A 16,207-nucleotide genomic window follows, 5' to 3' on the forward strand; every position below is an offset into this window, starting at 1 on the left:
AAGAGGATAATTGTTAGACATGTCATGTCTTAGGTAGCACTACCTAGGGGACCTGCTTGTGTTCTGCAGCCACGGTGCTCAAAAAGTCCACCATCTCTGCCCGTGCCCCACCCACCCCACCCCACCCCACCCCCGTACCCCATCTTCCAGAACAGAAGCCCCAGGAGCCCCTTGGATTTGTGGAGGTACCTCATCCAGCCTGCGTCATGGGCCTGCCTGATAGCAAGCAGTCTTATCTTGGTGTCGACTCAGAGGAATGAGCCTTCACAGTTTACTGTGTGAATAAAATGTCTTTTTTTCCCCCATCCTTCTATTTACTTTTTTTCCCCCCTGCACCTGGCACTGGTCCAGGTAGAACACAGTGTGAGGCGTGTGGAAACAAGGCATTGAATATGGTGGAGTGAGTGTCAGAATCATTGCTGGGAGGCGGCTGGATGTGTCTCTGGGTGGTACAGGGGCCGATGTGAAGCCAGGCATTTGAGAAACTGAGGCAGGAGAATTGCTGGGATGGCCCGGGAGTTCCAGACCAGCAACACAGTCAGACTCCATCTCAGATAAAAAGAAAAGAAAAAGGACAGTATATGTGGCTGGAGAGAGGACTCAGTCATTAAGAGCAATGATTGCTCTTCCAGGGGACCAGGGTTCAATTCTTAGCACCCACATGATGGGATCTGATAGGCCTTGCTGGCCTCTGTGGGTACTGTGCACACATGTGGTTCATATACATACATATATCCATGCAGGCAAACACTCCATATACTTTTTTTTTTTTTTTTGAGACAGGGTTTCTCTATGTAACTACCCTGGTTGTTCTGGAACTTGCTCTGTAGACCACTCTGGCCTTGAACTCACAGAGGTCTATTTGGCTCTGCCTCATGAGTGCTGGGATTAAATGTGTGTGCCATCACTATCTGGCTATTTTTTAAAAATCTTAAAAAAAAAAAAAAGTAAACACTGTCACCTTGGGAAAACAAGCAGGTCTGCTTCCACATGTGTCCTTCACACTCGCCACCAACCCCTCTGTCCAGGCTCCACTCGCTAGTAGGTTCACTGTGTTCACCTGCTTCTGATGGGTGGCCCAGGACCCGGGCCAGTCACAGCTTACCCCTCTACCCTCCCGCTCTGGGTCATTCTCGGTTGGTTGATTCTAGGCAGGGCTGTGGGTAGGGCAGATGACAACAGGACCCTTCAGGCCACCAGGAGTGCCCCTCCGTGGCGGCACCTTGGTGAAAGGATTAGGAGCCAAGCTGAGCTCTGTGTTGACAGGTCTTTTTCCAGAGTCTGTGTGTGGGACACCGCTGGGTTTGTCCATGGGCTGTGTCTCCTTGACTACAGAATAAAATCCACACTCCTTGTGTGACCTTCAAGGATGGAGGAGCTGTTGTAACAAGCTCCTTTCCCAGAAGGCACCTCCCTGGACTTTCATGGAAACGCTGTGGTTAAATTTTAAGAGAATTCATGGAAATCTCTGTCGTCCCTGTCTTCAGGGCAGCTAAGCATGTGTTGTCTGCCTGTGTGACAAGCAGCCCTGACACAAGTCAGGGCGAGTACACAGGATGGCTCTGTTTCCCCTTGTGACCTTAATCATTGGAAACCGTTACCCATGACATCTTAATGCGATAAGTTCCCAATCACACTCCAGCCAGCTCTGGTGGGAGCGTCCTCGGGGACTCCCAGCAGAGAGATCTCCGCTCATTCCACGGTCTGAACTTTAAGTCAGGTTGTTCTAAGCTGTCCGTCCAGCATGTGCCCTTCCCACCCACTCCCACGTCCACAGCAACACTCCGCATTCTGTGATCACCCAGGTGCTGCCTCTTGGCTCTTGGCTGGTAACTGCCCCACATCCCAGCATCTCTGTTTCCTACACCTGCAGATGGTGATGTGGTCTACCGAAGCCGCCTTCGCTGTCAACGACGCCTTCTGCGGATAGCTTGTGTCTCCATAGTCGGCGTTGTTGAAAACTCCCGATGCTTCTGCTCCAGCCTTCCTTCCGAGCAGCTGGGGCTCTTGCCTTGTTTTCTTTTAGCTCTCTTATGCTTTTTCTTTATTCCTTTGTTTAAATTAATTGGTATTTTTAGAGCAGGGTGCAATTACGAACACAGAGCTTTAGAGATTTTTATATAGGAGAGTTGTTCTAGAGAGGGTTTGGTGGCAGGTTTTGGTGCTGGGGGAACCCAGGAATTGTCCTGGAGGGCCAGTACCCATGAACTCTCCTGTTGACCTAAGGGCAGGCAGGGGCTGCTTGTCCATCAATTCTGAGGTGACACTCTATCTGAACCGATGCTGGAGTGCTGTCCTGATCAACCCGTTGTAAACCGAGGGCGTTAGCTCCCTGACATGAGCCTCGACAGGGCTGGTCTGGGTGCTTTGGTATGCAGGTGCCTGAGAAGATCTCATTACATAGTGCCAGCCCAGGGAGAGGGCAAAATTCACTGTCCAGAGTACACTTTCTCCTGCTGCACCCTCCGTTCCCACCATGGGGAAGTGGAAGGGCCCTCTACATAAGGCAAATGTCGGAGGGATTTAGGGCTGGTGTGTGGTTGCCATGTGGGGGAGGCTGAGCTCTCAAAGAGGGCAAGGAGAGAAAGTCAAAGGACAGGATGTCAAAGAAGCATCAGGCTTGGAGGTCACCCCACTGAGATGCAAGGCAGGTCACCTCTGCCTTAGGATGGCTCTCCTTTTCATAGTTTGACCAGTACTCCAGAGGCTACTGGTTCCAGCCAACTAGTTAGGCAGTTTAACTAAAAAATAAAGACAAACAAATAATAAACCCAGTTAAAAGCAAATAAAAACAAACAAATAATAAACCCAGTTACTCATGACCAAGGTTTCTTTTTCTTCCTAACCCAACCAAAATACATTGTTTTCCTGTGATTGCCAGTTGTTTGCTTGTTGATAATTCATTTGAAGCTCAGATTAACACCCCCATCCCCACCCCCGTCACACACACACACACACACACACACACACACACACACACACACACACACACTTCTCTCTGTGTCCCTGAAGTGCTGGAGATGGGACCTACATCCCAACCCACGGGTGGATTCTGTAGACTGAAAACTGGAAATGTGTGCATGTTTGTGCTGGGGGAAACATGCGCATGCATGGGTGTACCGGGGACCTGGAATTTCCAGCAGCAGCACGTTTGATAGGCAACTGAAACAGTGGTTGTTGAGAGAACAAACTGGCCTCAGTTTCACTGTGCTGCCAAGGATGACTTCTGATCCTTCTGCCTCCGTCTCTTCAGCGCTGGGTTGACAGGCACGCCACCACACCTGGTTTCTATGCTGAGGACTGGACGCAGGACTTCATGCATGCTGGGCGAGTGTCCTGACTACAGCCCTTGCATGGTCTCAGGACCTCAGGCTTGTTTGTCTCTGCTCCTTCATGGGGCTCTACTGCGCTGCATGGGTGCTGAGTGTGCCTCCGAGTGCTGGGGCGGGGGCAGGGCCAGGGGCATTTCTCCCTGGGTCCGCCTCATTTTTCCCATCTTTAAAGGTTGGTTAACTGCTTCCAGTTGGTTCTCTCTTTGAAGGTTTTCCTGTTGCTGGTGACCGGAAGAGCTTGGTAGCAATAGCAAGTAAAGATGCTCGGGCCGTTCAGGAGGTTTGTCTGGGCTTTGCAGGCCTCCTTGGCACCCCCTTCCTGTTCATGTCTAGTATCCCGTTTTTCTGAAAGTGGACTTTGTGGGTTGGGGGGTACCGGTTTGGTGTCTGATAACCTGTGCGCACCGCCCCTTTCCCCGCCTCTCCCCAGGGATGACTACTTCTCACTTGTTTAGACTGTGGGAGCTAGCTAGCACCTTCACTCAGCTCTGCAGTCCGCTCTCCGCCTGTGCCTGCTGGCTACACGGGTTCTTCTGTGACTGTCTGGCACGCTTCTGTCTTCCGAAGACTTTCAAAGAGTACGGTGTTGGTAGAAGAAAGGTCTTTCAGGCTGGACTGATAGCCCGTCAGTGAGGCAATGCAGACTTGATTGAGTTCTTCCATGCCCAGAACCACAAGAAAAAGCTGGTTGGGGCCACACACTCTCACCCCAGTGCTGGGGAGGCAGATCCCTGGGGCTCCCTGGCCAGTCAGCACAGCCTACTTGGCGTGAGTTTCAAGCCAGTGAGACAGACACTGTTTTTTAAAAATCAATGACAGCAGCAAAAAAAACGAACCCAAGGTGGATGGCCCATGATGAAGGACACCAGAGGTGACCTCTGTGCTGTCTCCCACGCCCCTCCCCCAACACACAGGGTTTTTCTTTGGAAGTGCTTGGATCACTCACTATATCTTTTTCTTTAGCAGGAAAGCCTTCTAAAAGCACTCTAGAAAGGACTGAACTGTATTGGATAACACTCATAACACATGGCTAGGACAGGGCAGTGGCCACTGCTCAGTACCACTGAGCATTATGGACGTCACTGGTCTGTTTAGCTAGGCTCTTTCTGATAGTCTCCTGCATTAGAGACAGTGGAAACTGGAGGGGTTTAGCCCTGGGTGGAGAGGTGGGGTGGGACTATGGAGCGCAGCGGCTGACCAGGGCTCCTCACTGTGGAAGGGGTAGGTCTGCCTCCCGAGGCCTCCATGGCTGTCTCCCACTGCTCTTTCCCTTCCAGAACCGTTCCTGCTGAGCCGAGCCAGGAGCATGTGTTACTAGTCTCTTGTTGGGTGCTCTTCGTAAACTCTGAAATCCTAAATGAAATTGTTTTTCTTGAACCATTTTGCCAGATGTTCCCTGGGTCTTGATGGATGCAGCATTTACTAGAAGGTTACATCCTGAGATGCGGTGTTATGGACACGGTTGCTATAGACAGTGACAGTTGGTAGGACTGGAAGACAGCCTTTGCATCTTTTTTCTTTTTTTAAATGAGTTTTCCTCCCACAAGAAATGCTCTTTCATTGGGGTGCTTTCATCTTCTGTGCTACAGGTCTGGCTTATGAAGGCTTGCTTGATATAACTGCGGTTCTGTTGCCGTGTGAAAGCAGCCAGCAGGCCCGTGCACGCTGCAAGCATGGATCTAAAGGAACCAGGCAGGCCCTTGACTCCCCTGGTCACTGAGGCTGCTGGCCTGGGATAAGGTTCATAAATTTGCAGATCCGACCAGATGACGTGCTCACCCGGGGCTAGCTGTGTCTGGAGTGCTGGCCTCTCAAGTGGGGTCTGTGAGGAGGGCAGGAGGAGCAGAGAACCCACAGAAGCTCAACTGCAGGCCTGTCCCCTCCCTCCTGCCTCGCCCCTTCCTGCCAGCATTTCCTTTGGCCAAGTTGTAGAGTTTGCTAAAAGCCTGATGTTATGGAAGGTAGGGAAACAAAGAAAGAGGAAGTGGCTTGCTGTAATTCTGACAGCAGATCTGTTTTCTCTGAAAATGGAACTGCAGCGATGCATGCAACGTTCTTGGCAGGCAGCGCTCTGTAAATAACGCCTCCCAGGAGTTCCCAGCCTCTCCCAGGCCCGCAGGAAGCTTCCCCTGCAGCGCGGGGCAGGCGGCCCCGCACCTCACACCCTCCTCCGGGGGACTCTTATTCTGACGGGGCGCGCGCCCGCCGTTCCTGCCAAGTTTGTGAGGCCCCAGGCTTTCTTGTGGGAGGACGCTGGGCTGTCTTCATGCTCCTTGGCAATGATTAAAGTGAGGTTAGTACCAAAACCCCCTTTCATTTTATCCCCTTATCCTGCCGTTTTCAAAGCAGATGGCAGCGCTGTGTTTTCAGCTGTAATTAATTTAAGCTGGGGGAGACAGAGCTAGCTGATGGGCAGAGAGGGACGTTCCTCCGGTCCCTGTCTCCTGGCCGCCCAGCACCTTGTTCCAAGCCGAGCCATGTAGCCACCAGGTCCTCCTGCAAGGACGAGGGGCCTGTCAGGGGAGCGGAGTGCGGAGGGAGCTGGCAGAGTTAAGCAGTCGCCCAGGTTCAGGTGCGGCTGTCACGTGACAGGGTCTAGCTGGAGAGGAGCAGCTGCTGGAGGCCCTGGTCCTCCTCCTCAGACCAGATGCCAGGCTCACGCTTCTGCTCTCCAGCTTATTCTTAACAGAAGAGAACGATAAATAAAGGCACTTGGCGAAGTCTGGAGGCTCTGACCTCAGCGATGGGGCCTTCCCCCTGGCCACTCCACTCAGGTTCTCATCCTTAGCCATCGACCTCTCGACCTCTCGGGTCTGATAAAAAATGCTTGTGTCCCAGCTCGGGGGAACTTGCACAACAGCACTTCCAAGCTCCCTCCACATCCATCCACTCTGAGACCTGCCCGCTGCCCAGCTAAGCTGCACCAAGCCGAGGGGCCAGCAGGTTGGAGTGCGTGCCCTTGTTGCATGGACTGGTGTAGACATGCTGAGGACTCGGTCCCACCACACACTGCTGCCACACAAGTGGTAGCTATTACTGTTAACTTAGCCACCCTCGGAAGACTTGAAGCAATTGTTCCGGGCTCCTGGTGAGAAATGAGAACCGCAGCTGTGTGGCTGTGAGTCTCCCAGAAGCTCGCGGCTGATCACAGCACAGCTCCACACTGTCGCGTGTTCTGGTGGGCTGGGAGGAGGGTGCGCATTAACATGTGTGCCATGTTGACAGTGTGTGTGAGTCCTGCTCCCATAACCCAGGTAGGCTGTTTTTAATAAGGCTTATCAGTTCTGTGCTGGAGGACCAGACAGACCTGTGCTCCTGGCAACCTTTCTTTGGTTTCTCTGTAGCAGGGAGGGACAGATGGTAAGAGAGACGTGCTCTAGAGAGTCAACCCGATATACTACTGTGATTTGTCAGAACTTTGGTTTGTTTGTTTTCGAGGCAGGGTTTGTCTGTGTAGCCTTGGCCTCTAACTCAAAGACCCACCTGCCTCTGCCTCTGAGTGCTGGGATTGAAGGCGTGCACCACCACCACCCGGGTTGTCAGAACTTTTAAGGACAAAGACCAAGAATCACCCTGTGATCCAACAGCCCCTCTTCTGGGAATTTACACAGAATGATTGAAAATAGGGGGTACTGGTTCCTGCTTGTACACCTAGACTCACAGTGGTTCTGTTTATATAGCCAAGAGCTGGGAACAGCACAGGAAAATGCCCATCATTGGGTGTATGGCTAAAAGCATGAGTCTGTGTGTTTCAGTGGAATATATTCAGCCTTAAAGAGGCAGGAAATTCTGACACATACCAACACATGGCTGAACCATGAAGGGTATCACGATAAATGAAATAAGCCAGAGTCAAAACAATGACAGTCCGTGAGTCAACTTATGCAAGGCCTCTAGTTTGGAGAATGAATGGCTTGGCTCATCTAGAGGGAATGTGGAGTGGCCATACCCCAGAATGGTCTGACTGGGAGTTAGTGCTTAGTGGCGACAGAAGAGAACTCATGGAGGTAGGTGGTGGTGATGTTTATTATATATTGTATAGCTGTGTGAACGCAACTATTGCTACTGAACAATATCCTTAAATATGGTATTGTGGGGGCTAGAGAGACGGCTCAGAGGTTAAAGACCCTGGCTGCTTTTGCAAAGGACCAGAGTTCAGGTCCCAACATTCACAAAGTAGTTAACAACCACCTGTAACTCCAGCTTTAGAGGGTTCCACACCATTTTGTGCAGGAAAACACTCATACTAAAACATAAATTTTAAAAACATTAAATGATAGTGTCCCTTACCATAACACAGAAATAAACCATGGGGCTAGTGGTGAACTTTGGTTCACTTGAAGAGCACTCACTGATCAGTGTCACGGGGTAAGTATGTTGGAACAGTGGCTAGTGCTGAGGGATGGAGAGCCAGCTGTCTGTTGTTGGAGCCCATCATCTACAGGTGAAGTCACAGGACTCAGTGACTTCACTTGAATGCATTCATAAGAGGAACCAGGGCTTAGAATCCTCTACACAGGCCTAGATAAAATGCCATATCAGCGATGAGCAGAAAGTTGGGTCCCCCTGTTCATTCTCCTCCCCCTTCAGAGCTCCAAGGTTCGGACTGAATAGATTGTAACAGCCAGGACATTGCTCGTAGATGTCAGTGACCACCAGGGAAAGCAAAGCACACAGCTGGGGGGGGGGATTCTAGATGGTGATGCACACCTGCAATTCTAGTAGTAAGGGAGGTGAGGCAGGAGAATCTCAGGTTGGAGGCCAGCTTGGCCTCCTTAGCAAGACCCTGAATGGCAGTGTGGAAGGGCAGTCCTGTGACCTGGAGAGGGATGAAATAGGCCTTCAGTGATGGCCCCTGTCTATGGGGAACTTCTAAGAATGGAGGACCTGAGTTGTAATTAGCCCATCCAGTTGCTAGCACACTGTAGTGTTTCCAAGCACGAAGATAATTCTCAAACCATGTTTCCTTAAAATAATTTAAAGCTTATTTCTACAATTCAGTGTATGTATTTTTTTTAAAAAAAAGAAAATCCTCCCCTTCCCCCTGAATTTGGAAAGTGGAGTTCAGCAAGGCCAGACTAGGTGCTTGGAGACAATTGTCCCTGAACACTGAGAATCTGTGTTTGGGCCTTTTGTTGGGCCCTTTATTGGTACTGTTATATAGAAACCATGTGGGTGTCAGAAGATCATTTCTCAGGTGTATATCCCATTGCTGTAGATTTTCAATACCTAAGGTTCATGTAGCTAGCTTTATGGTAATGTCGTGGCTGATTTTTGTTGTGGTTTGTAATTTTCAAAGTCAGTCAGAGTTATAGGTGTCTTGAGAAGGAAAACTTCCTTTCTGGTTTTTATTTGGTGCTGAACCCGTGTATGAAAGACTTGACGAGGTAATTTGGGACCTGTCACCACCAGCGGCAGGGTGCTGGCACCCTTGTGCAGAATGTGAGTGTGCAGCCACGTGGATCACACACACACACACACACACACACACACACACACACACACACACACGTGTAGGAATGCAGGGTGTCTGCTCCAGAGGGGGGTCACAGGTAGGTCTGAACTGAAAGGAACACTTAAGTGTGCCCCCACCTTTCTTTTTAGATTAACTTATTTTATGTGTATGGGTGGTTTACTTGCATGTATGTCTGTGCATTACAATGATGCAGTGCCCACAGAGGCCAGAAGAGGGCGTCAGATTCCCTGGAACTGGAGTTACAGACGGCTGTGAGCCACCATGTGGGTGCTGGGGATTGCAGCCCAAGACCTCACCTTTTTTTGTTGTTTTGTTGTTTTTGCTTTTTTGAGACAGGGTTTCTCTGTGTAGTTTTTTGGTGCCTGTCCTGGATCTCGCTCTGTAGACCAGGCTGGCCTCGAACTCACAGAGATCTGCCTGCCTTTGCCCCCTGAGCGCTGGGATTAAAGGCGTGCGCCACCACTGCCTGGCTGCTGACCTCATCTTCTTATTGGACACAGGTGCTGAGGACTGTGTCCTGGGGTAATCGGTCTTATTTTCACCTAGCATACAGGTCTTCAGTTGAGAGCTTACCACTGTGCTGAGGGAGCCAGCTTTTCCCTGGGTGAGCAGGGGGTCCCAGTTCTCCTCTGCAGCGATGTGGAGCGCCAGGCACTGCTTGGGACAGCTCCTCACAGTGGAGTGTGTGTGTGGTGCTGCTGGTGGCCTGGGGAGGACCTGGCGCTGGAGTAGTTTGAAGAGGCTGTGTTTGTTGCCGAGTTCTGGCAAGTCAGGCAGGGAAAGACTTTTCTGGAAGAAGGAATAAGTTCCCTGAGTTTTTCCAAGAAGAAGATGTGGCGCAAAGACATGGCCTCCGAAGGCACCTGTCCCTCATCAGAAGGCAGGCTCTGTACTGAGTGGCTTGTCGGAGGAAGGAAGCCGTGTCCCTACAAGTGTCTCTAAGCATGGGTGCAGCCATCTCTGTGGCCGGCGCCCAGCACATGCACCCCCACCCCCACCCCGTGGTAGGATGAAGCTTCTGGTGTTTTCACCAACAGTCTGTTATTTTCCAGTGGCTTTCCGCAGAAGTGTGGAGGAGAAACTAGGAGGGAACCTTCCCAAGATCCAGCAGGAAGCTCTGAAAGACCCTGTGTCGGCAAGGGAGCAGAGGGGGATGTGGTTGACAGTGTTTGCAGACCTGTCTGTCCTCTTGGTGGATTTGTGATCAAGGATTACCCTCCTGGAGTTTCTCCAGGAGTCCTGATCCAGGTGCTGCCCTGTCTGCCTAGCCTCGTGAACTCCTGATGCTGATTCCTCCTAAGAATGGGTTTGCTTTTTGAAAGTTAGTTCATTCATAAAACTGTACCTGCTGCTGTGCGTGACACCAGCTGGTCCTGTTCTGTTTGATCACTCCTGGTGGCTGGAGGGACTGTGTCCTCACTCCTGGTCAGTCACGGCCTTCCTAAGGGGGCACTGGGAGCTAGGGTCCTGTATTTTTCTTTTCTAACCCTAGGAAGGCTTGTCTGGAGGAAGCTGGGAGTGGGAGAGGGAGGCAGGGGGAGGTGGGCTTCCAGGAGGGTCTGCAGGGAACTGGTGCTGGATGTTTGGCATGTTCCCAGCTTCTTCCTTCGCCCCATTCTCCAGTCTTCATCTCAGTGGTCCTAAGTTCTGCCTAAAGGGTAACAATATAAATGCTAGCCCAGCGATGCCCGTCCCTGGGTGGAGAGGGAGTGGTCTAGAGTTTTCTGTCCGTGGCAGATGTGGCGGCTGGGCTTCGGCAGGAAGAGCCTGATGCTTTCCATCCCTCTCTAGTTTGAGGACTGCTTAATGCCAAAAACACGATAGTGGTTGTGCTTCTGAGTATCATTCATTGAGAGACTGTATAATGATGAAAACAGCTGTGCACCCAGGAGCAGCAGGGATCTCAAGTGAACAGTTATTAATCTCCGCAGCATCTCCATTCATTAGCATCCAAGCGTGCATGTGTACAGCACATGATCCTCGGGCCCTGTAAACCGTGCTTGGCGTGCACATGGGTTCTTGGCCTGTTTGTGTGTAGTCCTTGGGGCTTTGTGGCCACAGGTGGACCAGCTCTTGCTTGGCTAACATGGCGAGAGCATGGTGCTCCACCCCCAGTCTCAGGGCAGACCTGATTCTCAGGCTTCCGTTTCTTTCTGTTGTCTCAGCTAATGATGTAAAACACATGCAGACAGTTCTGGTCTGGGGGGACCGGGGCTGGAGTCAGAGTGGAGCCCAAGTGTGAGGCCCAGGCCGGGTAAACTCGGAGAGCTGGGCTTGTGAGTGGGACCACTCCTCGAAGACACAGAGCCGGAGCCACCTTGGACTCATCTGGTTATTTCAGATCGTTTTAGTAGAGTGTGTGCCTTTCTGGGGACATGGGGCAAAGGAAGCAACTGCTGGGAATGTCTGCATGGTTTGCACTGGGAGGAAGCTGAGCAGGAGACTACACCTCGGTGGGGCAGTGCACTGGGCCATCAGAGAGGAGTATTTGTAAGAGGCCCTGCATGCTGTCACATGACAGGAAGAGGAGAACTGTGTGGCGCTCCAGACAGGTCTCAGATTGTGCGGCTTGCACTGCAGCTTCCAGAAACCTTTAGCTTACCTGGGTGCTGTAGCACTGCGGCTGTTGGTCACAGCTCCTGGGTGCCCTTGCCTGCCACCTTGCTCTTTGGGATGCAAGTGACACCTTGGCTGCTGGAGGGGCCAGGGGAGCAGGGTGGTGGTGGAGGGGACATCATTCATGACACAGTCAGGCTCTTTCATGAAGCCCTGGGCTCAGTTGTGGGGACAAGTCCCTAGTCCTCATCAGAAGGGTGGCAGGCAGGGGCATGTGGTTCTCAGGCTCTTCTACCCAGCAACCTTTGCCTCCTGTTACAGGAGTGGTTGGGTGACCCTGCACTGTCACCTACCCTGCTGGGACTCGGGCAGATCTGTCCCCTTTCCCTCATACAGCACAGTTCTAAGGTGCCACCTCAGAGCTGGTTTGGCACTGGGGGAGGTAGGGGAGGAGGGGGCAGTGCTCCCCAGCTGTGGTGGTGGCACGTGGCAGTGAAGGAGAGTGGAAAACCAGGCAAGAGCTTTCCTTCCAGCAGCTTCCAGAGTTGCTGAGCTCATGGGTCAGATGAGCGCCAGCTCCAAGGCATTCCCTTCTGCATGCAGGGAAGCGGACATGCCGGTATCTCACTGGCTTCTGGAGCAGCCAGGCCCAGGGCCATGCACTCTGCGTCCTCGCTGACTGGCCTTGGCCTCCTAGCCTCATACACCAGGCTGTGATTCAGTGCATAGCATGTGTTATCTGAGGGCCAGTGAGGCTTAGGGTCCTTTCTTCTGGAAGACTCTAAAGCAGGCGCTGGAGAGATGGCTCGGGAGGCAAGAGCACTGGCTGCTCTTCAGAGGTCCTGATTCAATTCCCAGCGTCCATATGGTGCGCACAACCATCTGTAATGAGATCTGGCGCCCCCTTCTGGTGTGCAGGCATACACACAAGCAGAACACTGTATACGTAAGAAATCTTTAAAGCAGTGGTTCTCAACCTGTGGGTCGAGACCCCAATAGGGGTGGTGCATCAGACATCCTGCATGTCGGATATTTACATTACGATTAATCACAGTAGCAAAATTACAGTTGTGAAGTAGCAGCAAAATCATTTTATGGTTGGGGTCACCACAACTGAGGCACTGTAAAAGGGTTGCAGCCTTAGGAAGGGTGAGAGCCACTGTTCTAAAGCTTTAAAATGCTTTTGCATTAATTGTAAGTCAGTCAGCAGAAAGCATCACTGTAGAGAATTTCTAGAGGTCTATAAAGCAATTTGGTGCCAGAGGTAGAGGCAGAGCAGTGGAAAGATAGGGCCATGAGCCTGAGAAGCCTCATTGGGTGACTTCTATTTATCATCATGCCAACTCAGGTCATTGGGCTGGCAAGGCAAATGAGCAAGGACACACGGAGTCATCTTGCTGGCCCAAAATGTTTCAATTTTACCATTGTTGATTTTTTTTGATAATATTTATTAGCACAAAATTATTACACAGCTGGACAAAAATGTTTTCTTCATACCTTTTTAAGCTTTAAAAACAACTTTTATAACTGTTTGTTTATTTATTTATTTATTTATTTATTTTTGAGTAAAGCTAAGGTGTAAGCACGAACATTAGTGGAGGCTAGCCCAGCTGGGATCAGGCTCCCTGGCATCACTGGTTTTCTAACTCTTTTATCTGATATGAGTAGGCAGAGGCAGGCTGAGCTCTGTCAGTTCAAGGCTAGCCTGGGCTAACAGAAAATGGTTTCTTCTGAGGGAGGCTCTCTTAACTTCCACCCTTGGTCTCTCAAGATGGTCTTTGCTCTGAGTGCCTGTCACCTTAGTCACCCTTCAGTGGCATTGAGTTGTGGCTCTGGTAACCTCATCTTAGTAGATCTAGTCACACATAGCATCTTTCAGGGGTCCCTTTTCAGATGGTGACAGAAATTAAAAGCGATTCACAGAAGAGAATCAAATGCGTTGCTGAGAGATGTGAAGGAACAGTGCTCTGCCCCATCACAGAAAGGGGAGGTTTCACTGCCCCAGACAGTGAGCTGTGTGTGCACTGGAGGCCTTGACTGAACCAGCCTGGGAACTTCAGATAGTGCCTTGGCCCTCTCAACCTGTTTCCCTCTTCGGAGTTCATCATAGTAAGGTCTGAGCACTCAGAAAGGGATGAAAAGACCATCAGTGTGAATAGCTTGAGGGGGCCATGCTCTCCCAATAATATGCTCCCACAGGAGGTTCCCCGGCTGGGACTCGGGTCTCAGCTTCCTGTGACGGAAGGAATGAGGCATATGTTGGTTGGCTAGTTCCCTGGAGTTGTTTTGAAATTTCACTGATCAGAAAGTGAGACGGCACCTTTGTAGACAGGGACAGAAATGTCAGCCAGCCTCAGTGGTGCTGTTCATGCTTTTGGCTTTGAGGTGGACATGGGAACATGGCTTTCTTCCTGATTGTCAAGGGAGAGAAAGCTATGGTTGGGGCACAGAGGACATGGTCTGTGCCATCATGTCCCCGCTAATGACACGATTCTTGTCAAAGTAGATGGCCTCAAGATTAGTCATGGCTTTGGGAGGGTCTGAAGGCTTAGTTTCTGTCCCCCGACTATTAGTGTTAGGCTGTGGGAAGGCTTGTGACTATCATGCGGGTTCCCAGGGCACAGTGTGAGGGCAAGAGGGTCTCTGCCCCGGCACACAGTGATGCCAGCACAGACTGGTATCGGGAAGGCTCACCCTGTCACCTCCAGGATATCCTGTGTGTTATGGGAAGCCCGAGGCTGGGTGGGCCCTTCCTTACTCCTCTGCCCGGCCAATGTACCATGGTTCCTAAGGCTGTGGGGGCTAACCCTCCGCTCTGCACCTGGTTAAGGGCCAGACACTTGTTTCACCGCCGTGTGTTTTGTTGGAGTTGGACTTCCTGGGATCTGATCTAGTCTACTTTCCGCAAGTGCCGTTGACATTTTGTCTTCTGAACTCAGACAGTAGCACATGGCGACTATCCCCAGAAAACTCTGGCCTGCTTAATTGTGGTGGTTTCTCTTTGCCTGCCTGCCTTTTCTGTTTCTCTCCTAAAATAATGGAAATGCCCGCCCATGGGCAAGGTCGCTGCTCCCAGGCAGCTCCGGGAGTCCTCTAGGCCCTAGCAGGGCCCCTGTTGGTTTTCCATCCACCAACTTGGTCTTTAAGGAGCGGCAGGATGTGTGTGGTTTGGGTCAGCGTCCTGACGGCACAGGACGCACTGGGCTGTGATTCATTCAGAGGGGGAGGGACATGGAAAACAATGTCTGTCTTTAACTCCAGGAACCAGGAAAACGAGCTGGAAATATGAGTGATGTGTAATTTTACTAAAATTAACCAGCAAGTTCCCAGGCTTGTTCTGTGTTTCATGATATTTTGTATGGTGGACCATGCCCAGTGCCAACTGAATGATTTCCTAGGTGTTGAGTCCTGGAGGGCCCTGCTGGTACCCCCTCATTCTACACTCTATGTATCTCATCATTGAGGTTGGTGCTTGGCCATGTGAAAGTGCTGTGTGGATCCAAGGTGCTAAGGACTGGTGACCTTGAGGTCACGGGGACATGTGATGCTAGCCTGCCTGAGTCGCCTTGCCATCTGTAGGCTGTCTTCCTCAGACCCTCCAGTCCTCTTTGTGCTGCTACTTCTGGACCCGTTGCCTGCTGCAGGTTCTTTGGGAACCATAGTGTTCCCTGCGATTTCCTGACCTTGCTGGTGTCTGCTGCTTGAGCCCCCAGGCATGTAGACTCCATCTCCCTGGGCTTCACTGGTTCCCATGATCCTGCCCATCCCAGATCTGCGTTGTGATGTCTTCCTTTCCCTGTGCAGGTGGTCTGAGGCTCAAGACAGGCCGGACTTTGTCTCCACAAAGCTTTGAGTGCTGGTGTAGGATGGGCAGAGGTGATTGGCAGTGGCGTGGTGGTTTCTGCCCTGAGGGTTTGCACGAGGGCCCTGGAATTCAGGGCCAACGCACATTCAGAGCAGCACACTGTGGCTGCAGCCTCCCTGGCAAATGGCAGGTGGACAGTTGTTGCTACAGCCTCAAGGTCTGGGGCACAGAGCCAGAGGTGAAAGTGGAAAGGCAGTCGGGAGCAGGGTTAGTGGAAAAGGTGGTGGCTGCTGATGCTTGAAAAGACGTCTGTTGGGTCAGATTTGCTTCGTGAAAAGATGGCTTTGAGATGAGCACAGCAAAGTCAGGGGATGATGAGGCTAGTGAGCGGTCATGTCAGTGCCCTGCAGGGCAGTTTTACAAGAGGTCACCACCGAGAGAAAGGGATGCCGAGTACCCAAGATGGTGCTGTGTCGCTTCTTACAATTAAAAGTCAATAAAAGGTATGGCTGGCACACGTGTGTGTATGTGTGTGTGTGTGTGTGTGCACGTGCCGTGTGTATGGTGTGTGACTAAACATTAGCATGTTGTATTTGGCTGGCCCAGCAGGCAGGCATGGCTGCTCTCTGCTCAAACAAAGCCCAAGTAGACACGTCCTGCTTCCCTGACGGTAAAGAGCCGGCCAAGCGGAGCTCAGAGGAATCGGAAATTTCCAAAAGCCTTAGGAATCAGCCCCCCACCTCCTTTAGATTTTTCAAGTGCTCGCTCTGGCAGCTGGCTAAAAAGGGACAGCCCCTGAGCACCGGTGACGGTTCTAGAGTCAGTGGGACGGAGGGAGGGCAGAGCTGAGCCTGGAAGGGTTGTGGAAGCTGGCCTTGCAGGTTCTCATGCCATACGTGTGTTGACATTCTCTAAAGCCCCTTCTAGAGGCGGCAGCCTTGGGCCTCTGGCCTGTGGTCCATCATTCACCAGGTGCGCAGGCCCCTACGGCTCAGGGAAGCTGCTGTCTTCTTCAGCGGCTGCTGTGGTTTCTGGGTA

At 51.5% G+C, this 16,207-nt stretch overlaps 1 protein-coding gene across 7 annotated transcripts in view; it reads left to right on the forward strand.

Annotated features, from left to right (window-relative positions):
* The window catches only part of Vgll4 (vestigial like family member 4), a 116,116-nt gene that overhangs the window by 97,057 nt on the left and 2,852 nt on the right, over window positions 1-16,207 (forward strand). Inside the window, exon 1 of one of the 7 annotated variants that reach the window (XM_028863973.2) lies at window positions 5,424-5,625. The exons of the other annotated variants lie outside the window; for them this stretch is intronic. Coding sequence (XP_028719806.1) covers window positions 5,612-5,625 — 14 coding nt within the window. The 5' untranslated portion in view covers window positions 5,424-5,611. Of the gene's footprint in view, window positions 1-5,423; window positions 5,626-16,207 lie in introns of those variants that run through there. 7 annotated transcript variants of the gene reach the window in all.

This window comes from Peromyscus leucopus, chromosome 3 (assembly GCF_004664715.2).
Source record: "Peromyscus leucopus breed LL Stock chromosome 3, UCI_PerLeu_2.1, whole genome shotgun sequence".
Taxonomy (NCBI): Eukaryota; Metazoa; Chordata; class Mammalia; order Rodentia; family Cricetidae; genus Peromyscus; species Peromyscus leucopus.